Source organism: Engraulis encrasicolus, chromosome 5 (genome assembly GCF_034702125.1).
Source record: "Engraulis encrasicolus isolate BLACKSEA-1 chromosome 5, IST_EnEncr_1.0, whole genome shotgun sequence".
In the NCBI taxonomy this organism is placed as follows: Eukaryota; Metazoa; Chordata; class Actinopteri; order Clupeiformes; family Engraulidae; genus Engraulis; species Engraulis encrasicolus.
In genome coordinates this window covers 42915938-42934577 of record NC_085861.1, presented here as the reverse complement: position 1 = coordinate 42934577, position 18640 = coordinate 42915938, and the positions used below count along the sequence as shown (strand labels likewise).

The 18640-nt window shown below is 45.1% G+C and overlaps 1 protein-coding gene across 2 annotated transcripts in view; it reads right to left on the bottom strand.

The window, feature by feature from the left end:
• The window catches only part of gramd1a (GRAM domain containing 1A), a 58440-nt gene extending 41371 nt beyond the window's left edge, over nt 1-17069 (bottom strand). Inside the window, exons 1-2 of one of the 2 annotated variants that reach the window (XM_063199493.1) lie at nt 16231-17069; nt 1280-1529 (exon numbers count right to left, since the gene is read on the bottom strand). In XM_063199493.1, the coding sequence (XP_063055563.1) occupies nt 1280-1529; nt 16231-16346 (366 nt within the window). In that variant the 5' untranslated portion in view covers nt 16347-17069. Of the gene's footprint in view, nt 1-1279; nt 1530-11692; nt 12397-16230 lie in introns of those variants that run through there. The other variant, XM_063199492.1, reaches the window with a different exon arrangement.
• Nucleotides 17070-18640: the final 1571 nt, after the last annotated feature.

Here is an 18640-nt window from a genome sequence, read left to right as displayed (position 1 = left end):
GTGCTATCCCATTGGGAGATCAGATGCGGTAGGACGGAGGAGCTACGTGACACGAGTTCACAATCTGAGCTCAGCAGTCGGCAGTCACACATGCCTCTAGCCTGCTTAGGGTCTTAGCAAACCAGTTCCGACAAAAATGCGTAGCATTGGCCCTGCCGTGGACTAACGGTAGGGCACTGGGTTACTGCTACGCCGGCGACCCGGGTTCGATTCCGGCCCGGGTCATTTTCCCCGTCTCTGTGTCCCCATTACAACTCTGCACACCTGCACCTATGCCCTTGGATGTCCGCAGATGTCATCTGCCTATTACAGCTGAGCTCTATATTGTCAGAGCCGCACCTTGTTTATCTATGCTCTGCTGTGATAAAATTGACCATTCATTGTATATATCACGTCTGCACCAGTGTGCGAGCCGGGGTAACCAAAATTGTCAGAGCCGATAGTGCTCCGCAGTGCTGACATAACTGGTGTGCGGAGGCCATTAGTCTCCAAGGACTACCTGAAGGTGCTCTAAAAACAATTTGGATCAAGATTTGTGCTGCAATCAAATTTTAAATATTGTTTGCTTTCACCACACAACATACAGATGTGATGAGGAAAAGCTACAGTATCTAAACATTAGGAGGATTTGTGAGGAAATCAGGGTTGCCAATTTGTGGAGTTATCATGGGGTTATTTACAAAGCTGATCTCCTGGCTGAGCGATTGCTTCAAGTTAAAATAGCATTTCAGCATTTTTGATGCATGTCCCTCATCTCATGTTGATACTTCAGTCATGCTTTATGGTTGTCATTAATGTTTAACATACAGCACCTTTAAATAATTTCAGTCATCTTATTTCCATATAGTTTGTCAAAATAGAGCATACTAGTCATTACATACATCTGAGAGTTCATCAGGACAGCTGAGAAATAATTTAACTGACACCTTATTCTCGTCAATCATAGTAGCATTGCAAAACTGCCATGCTGTTGCCAAGCAACATTGGCCAATAAGTTGCCGTGTGCATCAACACTCATCACTTGCATCACAAGTAAGGAGGACTACCATGCAGATGGCTTCAGGAGCACAATTTCCACAGAGGACACAGGGGTGAATACACTCAATAATCACATCCAACCAATAGAACTATTCCCTTCCGCCAACCATATCATTGTGACTAATACATTTATTACTTACAGTATTAAATCTCATTCTGACTCCACCAAATGAAAAGTCCTCATTCTGACACCCCCACCCACCAAACTTAAACCCATGGTTACACCACTTGCATGTCTTACCTTGGCATTGCGGCTGAAGTGGCGGGTGGAGATGGGGTAGGAGGAGGAGGAGGATGCTGATGGGGTGGCGGGCTGCGGGCTGTCCGACCCTCCGCCACCCCCACCCCCACCACCTCCACCTCCGGCGCTCCCCCCACCCCCACCACCCCTCTCTGTGGAGCCCTCGCCCTCGCTGGCACGCCCCCCCAGCACGCGCCTGCGCAGGGAGGGGGAGCTGCCGGGGGTGCTGCGTGGAGAGTTACTGGCCGTGCTGCACCGAGCGGAGCCAGGGGAGGGGGGAGGAGGAAGAGGAGGAAGAAGAGGAAGAGGAGGAGAACACAGGTGAGTTGCAGGAGATAGAACACAGACAGAGATGAAGGACGGCTACACTGCAAAACATTGCTAGCCAGTTAAACATAAAAAGGTAAGTTGTCCTGCTGCCTTAAGTTTTTAAGTTCACTTTAAGTTCACACAACTTGAAACTTAACTCAATTCAAGGCTTGAGCTATCTTGAGCTAACTTACAAACTTGAGGCAGCAGGGGAACTTACTTTTTCACGTTTAACTGGCTGCAATGTTTTACAATGTAGGTAGGTAACTATTAGGCCTGGATTAGCTATTAGTCCTGGATTTTCATAAATCAACTCCGTATCAATACACAAAGTTCGCCAATTTTTGCCACCGTTTTGTCAATGGTCCAGGTGCAAACCCCAGCTTCAGAGAGTGCAAACCCTGACCAGATTATGTGCCAGTTTTACGGTATGACCAATAAGATTGAGGAAGTCAGGAGGTGTTTACTCTCAGATGCTGGGATTGGAACCTCTTGTCTATTAGTAGGTATGGTGTTCATTATCAATGCATGCACTCCATGGGATTTAAGCCTAAAAGATAAAGTGTTAAACTCTGTCAAAGAAAGAAAAAAAACAGGTAGACCAATTCACGTTTTGAAGGGTTTACGTTCCAGAACCGACAAGTACTGCATTAAATACTATGTGGCATAAAAACAAAAAGGCAGCAAGATTGCTCAAGACATATTTGAGAGTGGTGTGTGTATATCTGAATAGCTCTAGCAAACAGTCCTTGAGATACATTTTGCTACCTGGGGCAAGGACATGACAAAACAAGAGGCAACGTGTCTCTTTCTCTCTGAGCGTGGGGCGCACGGCCAGTCCACTGAAGGCAGTTGAGTTTATGCAATTTTAAACTATGTAATGTGTAATACTAAATCCATGTAAACAACTACCGTATTGTAAAGATTGAAGGCTCATGCCTGTAAGTTGGTAGCTGGTTAGATGATTCATCACAGGGCGACTGAATGTTGTCTCTGTTGGCCCAGTGGAGTGTATGAGAATGGGAATCACTATTTTCACCAAGGCGAGTTGTATAAAGTAGATGTAGAAGTACTCTTAGAAGTGTAATTACAACACTAGTAGTATGATATTACACAGATGTAACCATGTAATATCATACCACTAGTGTTTTAATCACATCTGTAAGAGCACTTCTACTATTACTTTGTATTATGTGCACTCTTTGTCACGTGCAGATTTCGGCTGTTTCTGATTTCAGAGATTTTGGCTGTATGTACTCGTGCACAAGAGCTGAGAGTCGTGGATGGCACCTGAGGTCTGTGGCGACGTGCACTAGCCGGGTCAGGTGTACTTCAACTGAAAAGATGCAGCCTACAGCTAACTATACAGAGGCTGTGCAATGTGCTATTTTAACATTGTTGTGGGGTGTATGGGTGTTTTTTAAATAGGGTACATTATTTTGACAGTAGGGGAAGACCACTCTTGCCAGATGGCTTGTCCTGGCACCCATAAGCTAGGGCCAAATAAAATGACTCTGCAGACCAAATTTGGCCCCGCATCTGAGTTTAACATCCCTGAGTTTCAGTTTTCTGAGTTCCCAACACTGAGTACCCTACCAGCACAGTGCACAGCATTTCTGACTTGCATAGAGCACTGATAACAATGCAATAGGCTATAATAAATATTTATACTAATCAAGCTACAATATGGCTGCCTGCCTAGACTGACTTTGAGGTTAGTGTGGCCAGCCACCACCTGTCCAGGTTTTACATGATTTGTCACATTTTTAAATGTTTTGTCCAGGGTAAAAAAAATATATATACTGTATATTTCCCTGGGCACTGAATGTGAAGATGGTGTCATTGCTTACACAAAAATTGGGTTGTCAAAATATCCGTTTTTGTCAGAGGTAGCAACCCTATTTGAAGTGCACAGTAACCCAGGGCACACAATAGTGAGGCAAGCAGTAACTGAACAAGTTACACAATAGTGACAAGAAATGTCCCCATTCACTCTCTTTTTTAACAAAGTGGATGTGACAGCACCAGAGCTTGCTTTCAATGCCTCTGTGGACGGCACTAAGAACAGAAAAGGCTGCTCTACATCTGAATATTTTGAAAATAATCAATCCCTTGGCAACTCACTCCAGTCTATTGTCTTATGCACACACACGCACACACGCGCACACACACACACCCACACACACACACAGTAAACGTGTGCAGCACCAGACATTCACTCATCCGTGCTGCCATTGCGTTTTCTTCTCTCTTTGGCATGTATCCTTCCCATTTCATTCTCTCACTCTTCCCTCTCTCTCTTCAGTCTCCATTCGATTCTCTCCCCACTAAACTACTGCTGTCTGCCAAAATCCGCTCAAAACCAGCCCGACTCTCCCGTTGTCCTGGTGACAATATGGGAAAGGCTGGAGCACCATGTGGGTGTATCCAAGGTAACCAGTTACAGTGTAATAAAAGCTCTCCTTGACAGTGGGCCTACCCCAGACCAGGCTTGGCTAAGAGTGGGAAAGAACATGTCTACACAGAATGACCAATAGCCCATGTAGACAGTCCAATATTGTTCTACCGCGATAACTTTAGGGAATAATCTAATTGGAGAGCAAAACCAATTTTCAGAGTCCATTGTCAAATAGATCATATATCCTTTGGTCATGGATAGAACCGCATATAAAGAGTTTGCATGGAGAGTTTGTAATGCATAACACACCATAAATAAACGAAGCAGCACGTGTTCGACACATAACCATCATCAGAGCGTTGTGGACCTAGACTAGGACGACCGTAATTGCGCGCCTGCTCGGCGCAATCTGTGTCAGCGTCTGTGTAGCTCGCGGGCGTGTGCACACGCCACTCAACTAAATCCTGCCTCGCTGACTCAGACTCAGCCTACAAATCCGCACTCCCATCAAAACTGTAACACAGACCTGCATCTCTTTAGGAGGCAAAAGGTCGCAAATGCCTTGTGCGTCTTCTGTAGCGTAAATGGCACCACGCACGCAGGCAAATCGAAAAGAGTTTAGCGTAAAATCTACCAGACAACCACAGCACGGATCCGAGGACGAACAAACCAGGCATGTAAGTCCGAGTCAAAGCAAAGCTGATGATTAGCTGTCAAATAAAGGCTCAACTAAAAACAAAGGCTGCTGTCATCCTCAGGTTAACCTAACACCCAAACGTCAAATTTAACTGTAGGCTGAAATCTGCCTTAACCAGGAATAAAATGCTTGCACATTGCACTCATGTTTTCATGCACAAAGAACATCCTTCCTTACATTACCACTGATTTAACTAGCGAGTTGCTAACACAAGCAGGTGAAAGGATTCTCAATATGAATAGAGATGCATGCTACAAATATAACAATCATTTCTTCCTGTTGTGTTTTGATCCACGCGTACTGTGACCTCGTCATGGCTTTAGTTACTTACTCGAACATGTCATGAGGTGTTTCCGAAAGAATACACTGGCCGATGAATGCTGCGAATATGGCACGGATGAATAACAGTAACAGCTACGCCGTGCAGACGGAGTGGTCAGATGGCCGCGCGTATAGCCCAAGCAGCAAGCGCATGCACTTCCCTACGGCCCGTGTCCTTCATCCGCGCCCGCTCCTAATTCCGCGTTCCAGGCGAATACCCTCCCAAACGCATCCTTCAAAACGAGGTGCACATAATGATCATGGTGGTTCTCTTTTTTTGGAAACCTAGTGTTTCTCGCCGATGAACTGACGCTGCACCCTCGAGCGCAGCAAGAGGGAGGAGATACGGGGGATAAGGGTGGGCAAGGAGGAGGAGGAGGCGACGGGGGATTCTACTGTGATCCAGAATAAAAAAAAAAAGAGTCCTCCCCTCTTCGCGGACTAAAGAAGGGCCACACACACACACACACACACACCATCCAAGACGCACCCCAGTGACAAATTATTCGAGGTAGGACCGTGGGGAAACCACGTTAGCTGAATCTGCCCCAAAAACTGCTGACAATTCCACGCATGTTTTCATATTCTGTGTGATTTCGGTTTGGAGAATACGTTTACCACAGTGATGGGTCAGTGTATGTCTAGTGCACCTGTTCTGTCAATGCGCAAACTCTATATTCCAACAGACTACTAAACAGACTGCACAAAACAATCCATGCAAACCAACAGTAGGCCTAGTGTGCCTCTGTCCAACTGTAATCAGTTTTGAGGTTTTCAGTAGTGGGTGATGATTATCAGGGAAGTCGACAAAGCGGTGGCCAAAAGGGGTCGGTTGTCCCGGGCCCAGGGAGACAGGGGGACCAGAACTGGGTTCTCATTACATTACACGAATTGGGTGGGGGACCTTTTCAGATGACTTTGCCCCTGGGCCCAGTCAAAGCTGTCAGCGGCCCTAATGATTATCATCTAACACAGTGGTTCTCAACCATTTTTCAGCCCCCTTGAACTTACATCTGTATCTGTGAACAGGGCCGTAACTAGACATTTTCAAAGGTCAAATACTGCGTGCTGTAAGCTACTGCATACTGTACATTTAGAATGCTTTAAACACTTCAGTCTACTCTTAAGTTTATTTTCATTAATCACTGCCTGGAGGATCAATGGGGGTGGCGTATACAGACTGAATTTATCATTGTTGATCATATCGATTTTCATCATAGGTTAATTTTACATTCCTGAAAAAAATACAGAGGACATGACATCTGTGTCCTCAATGGTAGTTACGGCCATGTCTGTGAATGCCCCCCTGACCTCATCATTAGCCTGCCATTAGCCGCCCCCCTTAGTATTAAAAAAAAAATAGACCATAGACCCCACCCATTTGCAACTGAGTGTCATCCCCCTCAACTGTTTGCTTCTCCACTCCCCCCTAGGGCTCCATAATGCCCCCTGTGGGGCTGTAGAGCCCCTGTTGAGAAACACTAATCTAGCATAAAGGTCAAGATGAGAGGAGGGCCAGATAAAGAATAACTGTGTGAAGATTTAAAGGTGCACTGTGAAGGATTGTGGCCAGAGTAGTTATTGCAAATATGCTACTCATTAAAACTGTGCTACCTACTGCCAAATTTATCTTTTTATTTGATATTTATTAAGTAATAAACTAATATTTACTAGTATGACTTAAGTATAGCAAGCTTTGCTGCTAAAAACATTGGAAATTCAAAATGGCAGAGATGGACAAGATCCCCTTTTCATGTATGAGAAGTGCAATTTTCCCAATCATAATGGACAATGTGATTCAAGATTCAAGAATTTATTGCTATTGTCAAAAAGGCAATACAATTGTGTGGTGGTAAGTATTTGTGAAAAAGGTCCCATTTGTGAGAGAGCAGCATGAATTCTGGAAATGAACTAACTTACTAAAAAATATTATATGGCGCACCTTTAAGATCAAATTTGGGGGGAAATGGTCTACATAACACACACACACACACACACACACACACACACACACACACACACACACACACACACACACACACACACACACACACACACACACACACACACACACACACACACACACACACACACGTCACTCGCCCAAGTCTGTGAAAACCACCAGGCATTTTGGTTGACTCTAATCAAATAGTCGAGAATGCAAATCAATTGAGACAGATCAATGGCACTTCGCCAAGGGACGTTTGCCCAATGCTTGTCATTGGGCAAGCATCAAGTCAGCATTTTTAAAAGCAATACAAAGTCCAAGGCAGGCACAGAGAGGCTGTCGCCTGCCCAGGCTCTGATGTGATCACATTGAAGTTAATTTTTTATTTTTATTACGACTCAATTCGCAATAAAACAGACTGGAACTTGGATCTTCGACAACACTCCACTGTAACATACTGTGAAAAGTGTGTTTGAGGTGTGTGTGTGTGTGTGTGTGTGTGTGTGTGTGTGTGTGTGTGTGTGTGTGTGTGTGTGTGTGTGTGTGTGTGTGTGTCACAGAGCAGAACAGAAGAGGGGCTGGAGTACATGGTCAGTCAGTCAGTCAGTCATGACCTTTCAGTCAATTAGACCAATAAGCCCGCCTCACTTGGAGAGCTACAGCCAGACCAATGGAGCATCGACAAGAGGTCAGGAGATGTCAGCAGCTGATTTCTCCTGTCTGCAAGTTACACAACGTCAGCACGGGGCCCTCGGGTGGAAAAGATACACTCAGATACTGTAAATGTCCGCATTCCTAGAAACAAGGTTCTTCCTCTTTCCATTATCTAAAAAAGGTACTTCTTTCATAAAAACAGACACAGAAGGTCCATTTGTACAAAGCTTTCCCATGAGAACCACTGTAAGATTAATACGATCATAACCATACGTTTTTCCAGACTACAATGGCGACATCAAAGTGTCTCTCCACCAAAAAAGGGCCACCATGCCCTTCCTGGGAGTAAACACTTTGCTTTGTGCTCTTGTTTTGTGACGTAGGCAGGCCGGCCGGCCGTTGTGCGAGTGGTTTACACTGTCTATTTGAAGCTCCGGGCTAGGCTAACTATACTGACGGTGCACAAAACGTCTCTGGGGCGACTAGACCAGACGACCAAACAACGTGCAGCAAGAATGCCAAACAAACAAACAAAGCTCCAGTGGTGTTGGGTCAGCACTCAATACTGCATACAGTCAATACGTATACTGCAACGCAGGCAACCAGCGTTCCCATCCTATGACATGAACACAGTGCTCTATGTACTCTGTCCTACAAAGACAAAGTGCAGTAACTACGTCAACATAGGAACTGAGAAAATGGCCTACAAAGTATTGGTATAAGGTCTAATATTGCAGTTACTGCATATTTCACATAGCAATATCTCCAAAACTGGACACATTTGAACCATAGGGCTTTGTTCAAGATAAAGCACATGTTATCGAGACCATTTTCAGTCTAAACTCAATTTTGGCAAACTATGTAGTTACTGCACTTTGCCTTCGTAGGGTAGTAATGCGAACAGCTTTTTATCTTTCACTTGTTCCTATGGCCATATGAAAAATCACATTTTTCATTTTTAAGTGTGATAATCTAGGTCATAACCGTGTTTACATGCACAAGTTCTACTTGATTGCATTAAAGAGTGTTGATATCATGAATTTAATTCTCATATCTGAGCAATGGTATAATAGCCATTCTTGCTCCATTAGGCTCAAATGTTATTTCACCTAAACTTGAAAAGGTCCAAGCCTGCTTGCCACAATACTCTGGGTCATTTCACGTGAAATCAGACACTTTGGGACCCGACCGACACAGATTTCAATCATACTTGCTGTGCCTGTTTAGTAGCAAGGTAGCACCCCAGAACAGCATTTGTGTGAATCTGACACCAATATTAAGGGAGAAACAGACTAGCAAAGGTTTACATATGAGGGTAGGACACTATGCATTCAGCCTTGATTATATCAGTCAGTGTTCACACCGATTCACAGATTCCCACAAATGCAGTTCTGGGGTGCTACCTTGCTACTAAACAAGCACAGCAAGTATGATTGAAATCTGCGTCGTTCGGGTCCCAAAGTCCGATTTCACGTGAACTGACCCCTCTATTTCCCAGGAAACACAATGCATAAAGCCTTGTCAACAAAACTTGATTTATTCCCATTTGAAAATTGCACCTTTAAAAAGGATGCTACTCCACTCAGCTGAAACAGCCAGGCATGTATTAGTGTGTGCTACTTAAACAAACTTAAACATAAACCAAAGCACAGTGTGGGAGGAACAAGCAAGACAAGGCTGTGGCAGCCCTTCAATTACGTGTTGACACTAAACAGTTATAAGGATAGGCCATGGCTCTGACGCGGCCCAGGGGAGCAGATGTTATCTGCACACAACTCTCCTTACCCTTCACCAGTAGTAGCCTGAAGTCAGGCAGTGGTCCACTTTGATGGAAACATACACAATCACTACATTTACATGATGTTTTTAAATTACGAATTAATAATTCAGAGTTAAATACTTACATCGCGTTTAGTTTGATTTTTCCTTGAATTACGAATTAAGGTGTTTACATGATGTTTTCAAAGCGAAATTAAGCTTTATTCAGAATCATAGTCAGTTAATTCTGAATTACTGTAAATGTCTCATGTAAACGTAGCAAATCTGCCGTTTGTATAACTACTGTATATGTATGTAGAACTTATGGAACTATAAAGGGTTTTCCCCCAGCAGCTACCATCTTGACTAGGTCCCATATTTTGTATTGAGAATCTAATTGCTTTAGTTGCTTTGCAAAAATGTCTGTAAGCCATTTCCTTTTTGAAGGGCTCATATCATATTTCATATGACACTGCACACAATAGGCTTTCCAATCATGATATTCCTGTGATTCTGTTCCTGTGCTTCTGATACCAACCAACCCCCACACACCTTGACTACCAAGTATTCTGCTACAAACACTGTTCTGCATCAGTAGTGACTTCATAGTTGTAGATTTGTACATTATCTTGGTGAACGTCTGTGAGAGTTTGTAATGTCTGGTGTTGTGTAGATGTAGAATAAACAGTGTGGCGAGGTAGCGGTAGAGGTAGAGAGGAGGCAGAAGATAGCAGGCGGCCTGGTGAGAACTCCCCAGCTGATGATGGGCACAGGTGAAGGAGTCCCACGCTGTGTGTTTACACCCCACACTGTGCCTGCCGTGTGCCACTAGCCCTTATGCATGCACTGCATTATAATCGCCTGTCTCACCCATAACATTGCAAAGATCAGCACAATGTTCAGACAAAAACATTGTCCTCTGTGGTTGTATTCAACACTGCACAACATTAACCAGACTAGCGACGTAAAGGGCCTCTAACTGTAAGTTTGCAGTGAGGCCATTTGCGCTGCTAGTCTGGTTAGTGGTTAATGTTGCTGTCCCAGAGTATGATTATAGCCCAAGGTGTTAAACTGTGGTACAGCATTGTATGATTTTTTTTTAATTCATTCTTATTTTTTTTTCCCAGAAATGCATTACTCAGAAGTGCGCATTGATTATTTTTTCCTCTCCCTCAGGCCAAGGTCAAGCGGATCAGGTCAATCTCCCAGCAGCTCGACCACATATTATTATAATCACCATGAGCAAGCCCTCTGCCAGGATGGCACCCACCCCCCGCTCCCAGCAGCAATTATTTCTCATTTTTTTATTCCCAGTAGAAGTGGGTCAATGAAGAGCCGCTTGGCAAGTGAAGGGCCAACAAGGGCCACAGCTGTTCATAATATGACCTGCACAGAAACACACCACTTGCCTTCATCGCAGCTGGCCCTCTGACAGGCCCGAGACCACGCTGCTGCTGCACCAACGCAGGCCGTGCTGCCATTGGCCGAGCATGACATCATGGGGGAGCAGCTCGCGCTCCCATTGGGTGGGAGTGATGTCATGCATATGAGAGCAGGGATGGATGAGCAGGAAGAGCCCGGCCACACGGCTCCCCTCCTCCAACTGCCTGCTGTATGCCAGCCCGGCTTAGGTTTCTTCCTAATCAAGTCAATGCACATCTCTGCATCACTCCTATGGTTGGATTTTTTGTTTTGTTTTATTTTGATTTGTTTTGGGGTTTTTTGTATGTTTGGCTCTCTGTTCCTTATACAGTAAAACGATATATTATTTTAAGAAATATTTAATTTATGTTTGTAGGGTTCTATTAGAGATTTAAAGTTAGAAGATAAGTATGCTTTTGTATTACTGAAACATGAAGCTGTGTAATGCTATTTTTTGCCATGGTACCCTGTATTCAAGTAAATTAACTTGCATCATATATTTTTTTATTCTACTTTTCCATTATTTTATTTATACTACTTGCTACTGGTTGTACAAAGTGTTCCAAGTTGGCACCGAAGCTAGAATACTCAATCTCTGCAGTGGCTGCTGGTTCTGGGAGTGAAAAGTTACTTGAAGGTGCTTATCAGGTGGGTACAGTCTACAGAATGCCAGACCCCAGCCAGCTCACTCACACACCCCTGTTCTCTCTCAACAAGCACATATGCACTCTCTCACATACAGTACACAAACACACACACACACACATGCTCTGCCTCTCTCTCGCTCTCCTTCTCCTCTCACGTGCATTCTCTCTCTCACACACACACACACACACACACACACACACACACACACACACACACACACACACACACACACACACACACACACACACACACACTGACCTGCAGCTGTCCCAGTCAGAGGAGCCATCCCTGCTGAGCAGACTGCGGAGCGACCAGCGCGAGCGTCTGCCCGGGGACCAGCTCCGCGACCAGGAGCGACGCGAGGAGGAGGAGGACGGAGGCGGCATCAACAGGGGCGACGGGCTGTCCTGCCTCCGCTGCTGCCTCCTCCGCCCCTGACACTCTTCACCACCATCACCATCGTCGTCATCCTCCTCCTCGTCTTCTTCAGCACTCCTCGTCACACACGTGAGTGGAACGCCGGGAGAGGGGCTCCTCTGTCGCCTGCTGCTGCCGATGCTGCTGCTGCGCTTGCTGCAGCTGCTGTGCTTGCTGCCGCTCTCCACTTCCAGCGCCACGAACGTTGACTCGCACTCAGCCTCAGCCTCCCACTCCCCTTCCTCCTCCTCCTCCTCCTCGTCCGGCTCCAGCTGCTGCTCATGGGGGTGAATGATGGAGGAGGTGCCGGTGGTGGTGGTGGGGGAGTCCCTAGGGGTCTCGGAGCCCCCTCGGGGCCGCAGCCTGGACCGGCAGCGGCGGGAACGGGGTCGCCGGCAGCGGGGGCTGGGCGAGCGAGACCAGGACTCTGTGTCCGAGGACGGAGGGAGGATGGTCAACGTGGGGATGGGGATGGGCTGAGCCATGGCTGCACCGTCCGGGACAGGGACCGGGACCGGGACGGCAACCCTCAATGACGTTGTCATGGTGTAACTCCCCCTGACCGCCCCCGCCCCCAAACCCTGGCTCCTCCTCTTTCAAGGTGTAAGCTGGAGTGGAGTGGGGTGTCGGTCCAGGTGAATCGGCTGTGAGTGGTTGTGTGTCTGAATGTGTGTGCAGTTACTCTTTTGTTAAATCTTCCTTTTAAAGGGCTTCCCTCGTTGGCTTTGATTGAAAGTAGTTCCTGGAGCTTCAAAGAGCCATGTGGCGCTGCTCAGACATCAGAAGGCCTGCTAGTGTTAGTGTCTGCTCGCATTTCCTCTGACAGACTCTCTCATTGACTTCTTCAATGATACTGTTGCTGGCAGACAAGAGCTTCTTCACTGGCAAGCGCCTCCACATTTTCGGCATGGTTTCAAACACTGCAGGACAAGTTGCATCTTGCTCGCATATGTGCATAGTCACACACAAACACGGCAGAAAACATGAACATCCTCTTCAGCTTCACTGCAGTACAGTGCATATCACAGAGGAGATGTCTCCCCACATAGTGGATATGTCGTGCAATTGGTCCTTGCTTGGCCTGAGAGGATGACAACAGGGTCTCTGTGTCTTTTCTTGCTGGCTTCACACCTGAGTGCTGTCAGTGCTGCGGCAGAAGCCAAGGCGGGGCATGCCCGACAGCGATCTTTTTAAAAAGCCACAACAACAATACTGATGTCTGTCCGAGAGGGATCCCTTTTCATGTCCGCAACCTTAAGCCAGAGCATTAGGGCTTCACATTACCTTACCTCACCGCCTGCCCACTTTCCCCATCACCACCACCCTCCTCCCTTTCTCCTGGACTTCTTTTCTTCCTTCTTCAACTCTTTTCAGCACCACTACCACCACCATCACCTGCTCCTTCACCTCCACCAACGTGTCTTCACTTCTTTCGCGGTTCTTCTGCGTAAACTCTTCCGTCTTCTTTTGGGCTGGGTAGCTGAGCTCCTCAGTCCTCCTCCTCCTCCTCTCCCTTTCACTCTGTTGCCTTTCACAACACTCGCTATTTCACAATCCGCTTCATCAGCGAGGACCAAGCTTGCAACTTGCCGGGGAGATAAGGATCAGTGTAGACTAGCCACTGAGGAGAGGAGAGACGCGGTCTGTAATCGTCATTGCTTCCTCTTTCTGATTCCAATTACCAGCATGCTACTTTTTAAACCGGAATTTCGATGACAAAACATCCTCAGTAGTAGAACTATGCATGAATAAACATGATTAAGGAATGAATAATGTTGTGTCAGAATAGCTCTGAAGCACCAACGGATGGCCACTGTTCTGTTCAACTGCATTGTGTCTGCTTCACTCCAATAAAAATCAAAGGCTCGGTAACATGTGACAAAGTCATGGCTAGGTCACTTGGCAAACAGTCATACTGGTCTATTGTATTACCAAACTCTAAAAATAGCCTACGGTTTGGAAGGAGGCTTTTCCATCTTAAAATGCCTTGATCAATCAATGGGCTTAACAGGCGAGCTAAAATACGCTTAAAATACCCTTTGATTTGGTATTCCAGTCAAGTACTTGTAGTTCCCTTTGATTATGAAACTACTGCAAAAAGAATGTGTGTGACTTTGCCTAAGGACAATAACGCTCTATTGAATGTAATTTCTTCATTTGAATGCCACAAAGGGAAAGGCAGCCGGCAGGCACAGCTGTGTGGAGTGTGTCTGTCTGGGCCTGGGCTGTTTGCCCTGGGGACTACCCCAGCAGGGTGTTGCCGACTGCTGCGCTGAGCTGAGCTAAGGTGGAGTTGTGCTGCACTGAGCGGATGGAGAGGAGAGGGGAGGAGAGGGCTGGGCTGGGCTGGGCTGGGCTGGGCAGATACGTATGGTGAGCAGGCAGGGTCAAAGCTCATTGGCCACTCGCCACCACGGGCAAAAGCTCATCTGCCCACTGTGCTGCTCAGTCAGCTGCAAGGCTGCGTCTGAACTCTTGTGTCTTGTGACGCATGCCTGGTCTGCACACAGCAACACTAACGGCACAGCTGTTAGCATCTTACATACAGTAGGGGCATAATAAGCCAATGGGAACCAGAGGCTCATAAAAAAAGTTCGAAAATGAGTTCAGTATTTCTAGTCTCACAACTGCTCTGGTGCTGGCGATGACACAGCATTCACTGATGTAAAGCAAGGACATTTACATTGAAAAGCTACTAGGCTTTAATACAAGCTTTGGTTTGTTTACATAGTTCGCAAAGGGCAAGCGCCCATTGCCACACAGCTTGACTGAATCTCTTGACTATATCACCTGACCATCTGCCTGTATGCAATTAGGCTTAGTGTAATTGACAGAAAAAAAGTCTAGAGTTACCACTTAAATATACCAAGGAGCTACGCCAGATGACATGCATCCTGTGTGGAATATAGACCGGGCTTCCACCACAGCAGGATGAAACATATAAGCACACTACAAATGTAATAATAATGACCACAAAGGATGTTTTGACATGAAATGTAGGCACAATTTCCCCCAGAAGACTTGACACAGAATAATGCACATCAAAACCCTAGTCACTTTTTTGCTCACTTGGGCTTGTGTTTTATTTCGACTGTTGAGTGGAGCATTTTTTGTGACAGGCCTATTAAGTGATTTTGAGAGCATTTTGAGAGCTGATTTTTACATTTGGGCTAAATGCTAAACTAAGCAATATTTCAGGTTTATTCATTTTGGTTAGTACTTTTATTCACTATTTTAGTTAGTAATTTCTCGCCATGTGGTTCATTTTTGACTCAACCCTCTTCAAAGAAGTTGACAAGACATGTCCAAAAAAACACTTTTGAAGCATCTTCTTTCTTTGAACACCACCTGTAGATATTGCCCCGTGTGTAGCGTAGCGTTTTATCTGTTTGTACAAGAAAAATCTTTGCGGGTGTTTACACACAGTCGCGACGCCCCGTCACCCGTCATCATGCTGCACCTGACGAGCAATCAACGCTTTTATCACCTGAGACAACAATGCTGCATAAAAGACCTCGTGAGCGCACGCTCACAGGAAGGACAAACGGTAGAACTAACTGAAGATGATGAGGTGTAAGGTCAGTAAATGCCGCAATGTTAAGAGAAGAGCAAAAGTCAACAGTGCTTGCCGGCCTCTTATAAACCAGGAGAGAAGATGCAGGAAAGGAAATCTGACAGAAATCGACCACCCAGCACCGCCAGGAGAATCGACTAGCACTAAGTTCTAGAACTAGTACTAGGCTACTGACAGGTAACTGTACGGTCCTGAAAACAAACCACTTCTCGGTGTAAGAGCAAACATGCACAACAGAAACAGAAAAGGTCCAATGTTCTGAATGCATCAACACAACTATTCATGACAAGGTAGGCCTAACTGTAAAAACCTATATCCCATGGAGGCAACAAGATAACTTAATGACTTAATTGAAGCAGTATTAGAACTAGGTATTAGGCCAAATGTTGAATGGATGAACAGCCAAGGCTGATGGGCTTCTTGGAAACTGCGCCGTACTCAAAAGGCTAACTTGTGTACGCCGTTTATTTTAGCAAGCAAAACACTGTCATCTAATGCCATGTCGCTTTAGTTGTACTGTAGCTTTTCCACAGTGTGAATAGGGAGTTCAGGCAGGATTGACCCGGTTAGAGTTAATATTTGCCGCCTTCACTTTCTGATAGAAGGGGAAATGGTATAACTTTAAACTTTAACACATTGTAGCTAGCAAGACTAGCGGATATGACTGGCTGGCTGTGTCACTTGTTCGACATAAGATGAACCAGCAGTCATTTGGCAGGTCACAACACTGGTCTGATATCAAACATAATTGACACAATTTTGGAAAACAAGCATACAGATTGTGAAACTGCCGCTGTGATCCTACCTCACATTTGATGAATTTCCCCCGTTCCGACTTTCCAGCTCGGCCTCGGAGACAAGTCGGGCGACGGTGCGAGGGGTGATACTGTAGTCCACTTTTTCACAAGAACACATCAGCATCCTTTGATAAGTTGCTAACGTTACACCCGTTTACCTCTCTAAAGCAGCCAGTCTTTCCACCTAAGCAAGCCACGCCAGAAATCTGAAATTGGTGATTTGGAGATCCGTGTGGCAAGGTTTACCAAGCTTGCAACAAGTATCTCAACAGCCAGCTAGCTGTTTGGCATACCGGTGACCGAACGGTGGCTAACTTGCAGGCTAGCAAGTAAACGTTAACTTAAATTAGTTCACAATGTACAGTGGTCGTATCGTCCATCGTAACACAGCGCTTGCTTTACGTGTACAGTGTAGTACAGTAGTCCATTTGCTTCTTTGCCCGTTCCCTCTCTGAAGAATTATAACAATCTGATCTGAACAGCAAAAACGAGTTACACTTTTACTTTTTAAAAGGCTCTGCACAGTCCGTAAAACGGGGGTGTTGTTCCAGTCCCCCAGAAAGATCAACAAAACTTTCCGCGGTGGGATAGGAGAGAATCCTTTGAATGATTTAGTCATCAAAACGATTATTTGTCAATACATGAAACGCTCCTGGAATAAAGTTAACATAGCCATGAAAAGTGTAGCGACGACACTCCATTTCTTCTTCTTCTGAAGTCGAATGAAACGGCATTTTAAAAGAAATGCCCCTCTAGTCCCAACTTTGTGGTACGGTCGGTTTTGAGGCACGCAAACAAAAAAGTAACGGGTGTTCATGACGCGCTACATTTTAACCAATGAACGAAACGATGTGACAGTCAGCCGCAGTGCATCATTACAGAATTCGGCCAATGATTTTAAATTATTGTTATTATTATTATTATTATTATTATTATTATTATTATTATTATATTGTTATTGATATTATTATTAGGCCTATTATTATCCTACCGTCAGAATATGAAGAGCATAATTGGGTTCGGGTCTGCATCTTTGAAAAAAAGTTGGTCTGGCCAAAAGTTCATGGGCTTAAAACCTAGAGTAGCCTAGGCCTACTTAAGGTAAGTAGCAGAAAGTTCTGCACAACACACTTTAATTTCTTAACTGTGTATATCCGACTGTAGGCTATTCAGTTCCTATTATTTACACAACCATTTGTTACCTACCCTGTACAGTCCATTTTACGCAAACGTTTCCTTTTTAACAACCCAGTCCAATAATATAACCAACATGGCCTAGGTAGCCGCCTACATGTTCACTTTCAATGTAGGATTGCATATTTTGTTGTCCGTTTTGTTGCACACAGCCCAGTTTCATTAATTTCACTGAATAACAGTCTATTATTCTGCATGCTAGTGGCGCAGCTGCCACAGCTGCCATGTAAAAACAACCAGCCCAAGTGAGCATAAACAGTGACCATACACCCTCTAGTGGACTAGTATTTGAATCACACATTCTCTTGTAATATTAATAATAACAGAAAAAAAAACATTGCAGACAAAGCAAATGCACTCAAATCTACTGCGCATTGGTATGGCATAAGGCCAGTGAATGGTTAGATATCTCCAAATAAAAATATCTATAGGCCAATTAATTGCCACATAGTCTAAACCTGTATCATTGGTCTAAACTAGTTCTCACCTTGCAGAAGCGGGTCACCGCAGTCCACCATGACTCTCCTGTGTCCCGATGTGATTGCAGTCATGCTGGTGTCGCGCTCGGACACGGTCCTGCCAGGCGCTTTTCCACGGATGCGCGCAGTTGCACAAAAAGTGGATATCGCTTGATCCCCAGCCCGGACACTGGTGACCTTGTCCTATAGCCTAATGGAAAACGATACGGAAAACAGGGGGGTTGGTCGTCGCTGGCTGAGACAGTAGGAAATTTTGGTTTTACCCGGTCATCTGACGGAACCAACTGATTGGATGACAGCTATTGCCCTTGTGCTGTTAGGCTATGTACAATCAACAACACTGGACCTTTTAAAGTTAATGCCAGAGACCTTTTTCTTGTAGGCTAGCTAATGTGGGTTGTGCTGTATGGGGCTGTGTAGTCTCTAATTATTAAGGCTGGACGATGCGGGACGTACACACCCTGTTGATCAATAAACATGTGTCTACGGTTACCAAGTAGCCACAACCTTACTGTAATGGCTGAATAATTAATGTAGCCTATACGGACAATGATGAGGGTAAAATCATTTCCAGCATTTTGTCACTGCTTTTGGCTACTTGCAGCCCAGTGCAATTATCAAAAGTTAGGCTATTTTAATTTTAATCTGAAATATTTAGAACATGCATTTCATTTAGGCTAAATTTCTTTGCACTGAGTAGTTTTTCTTACAAAATCTTATTATGAAGAACACCGGTCATAACAAA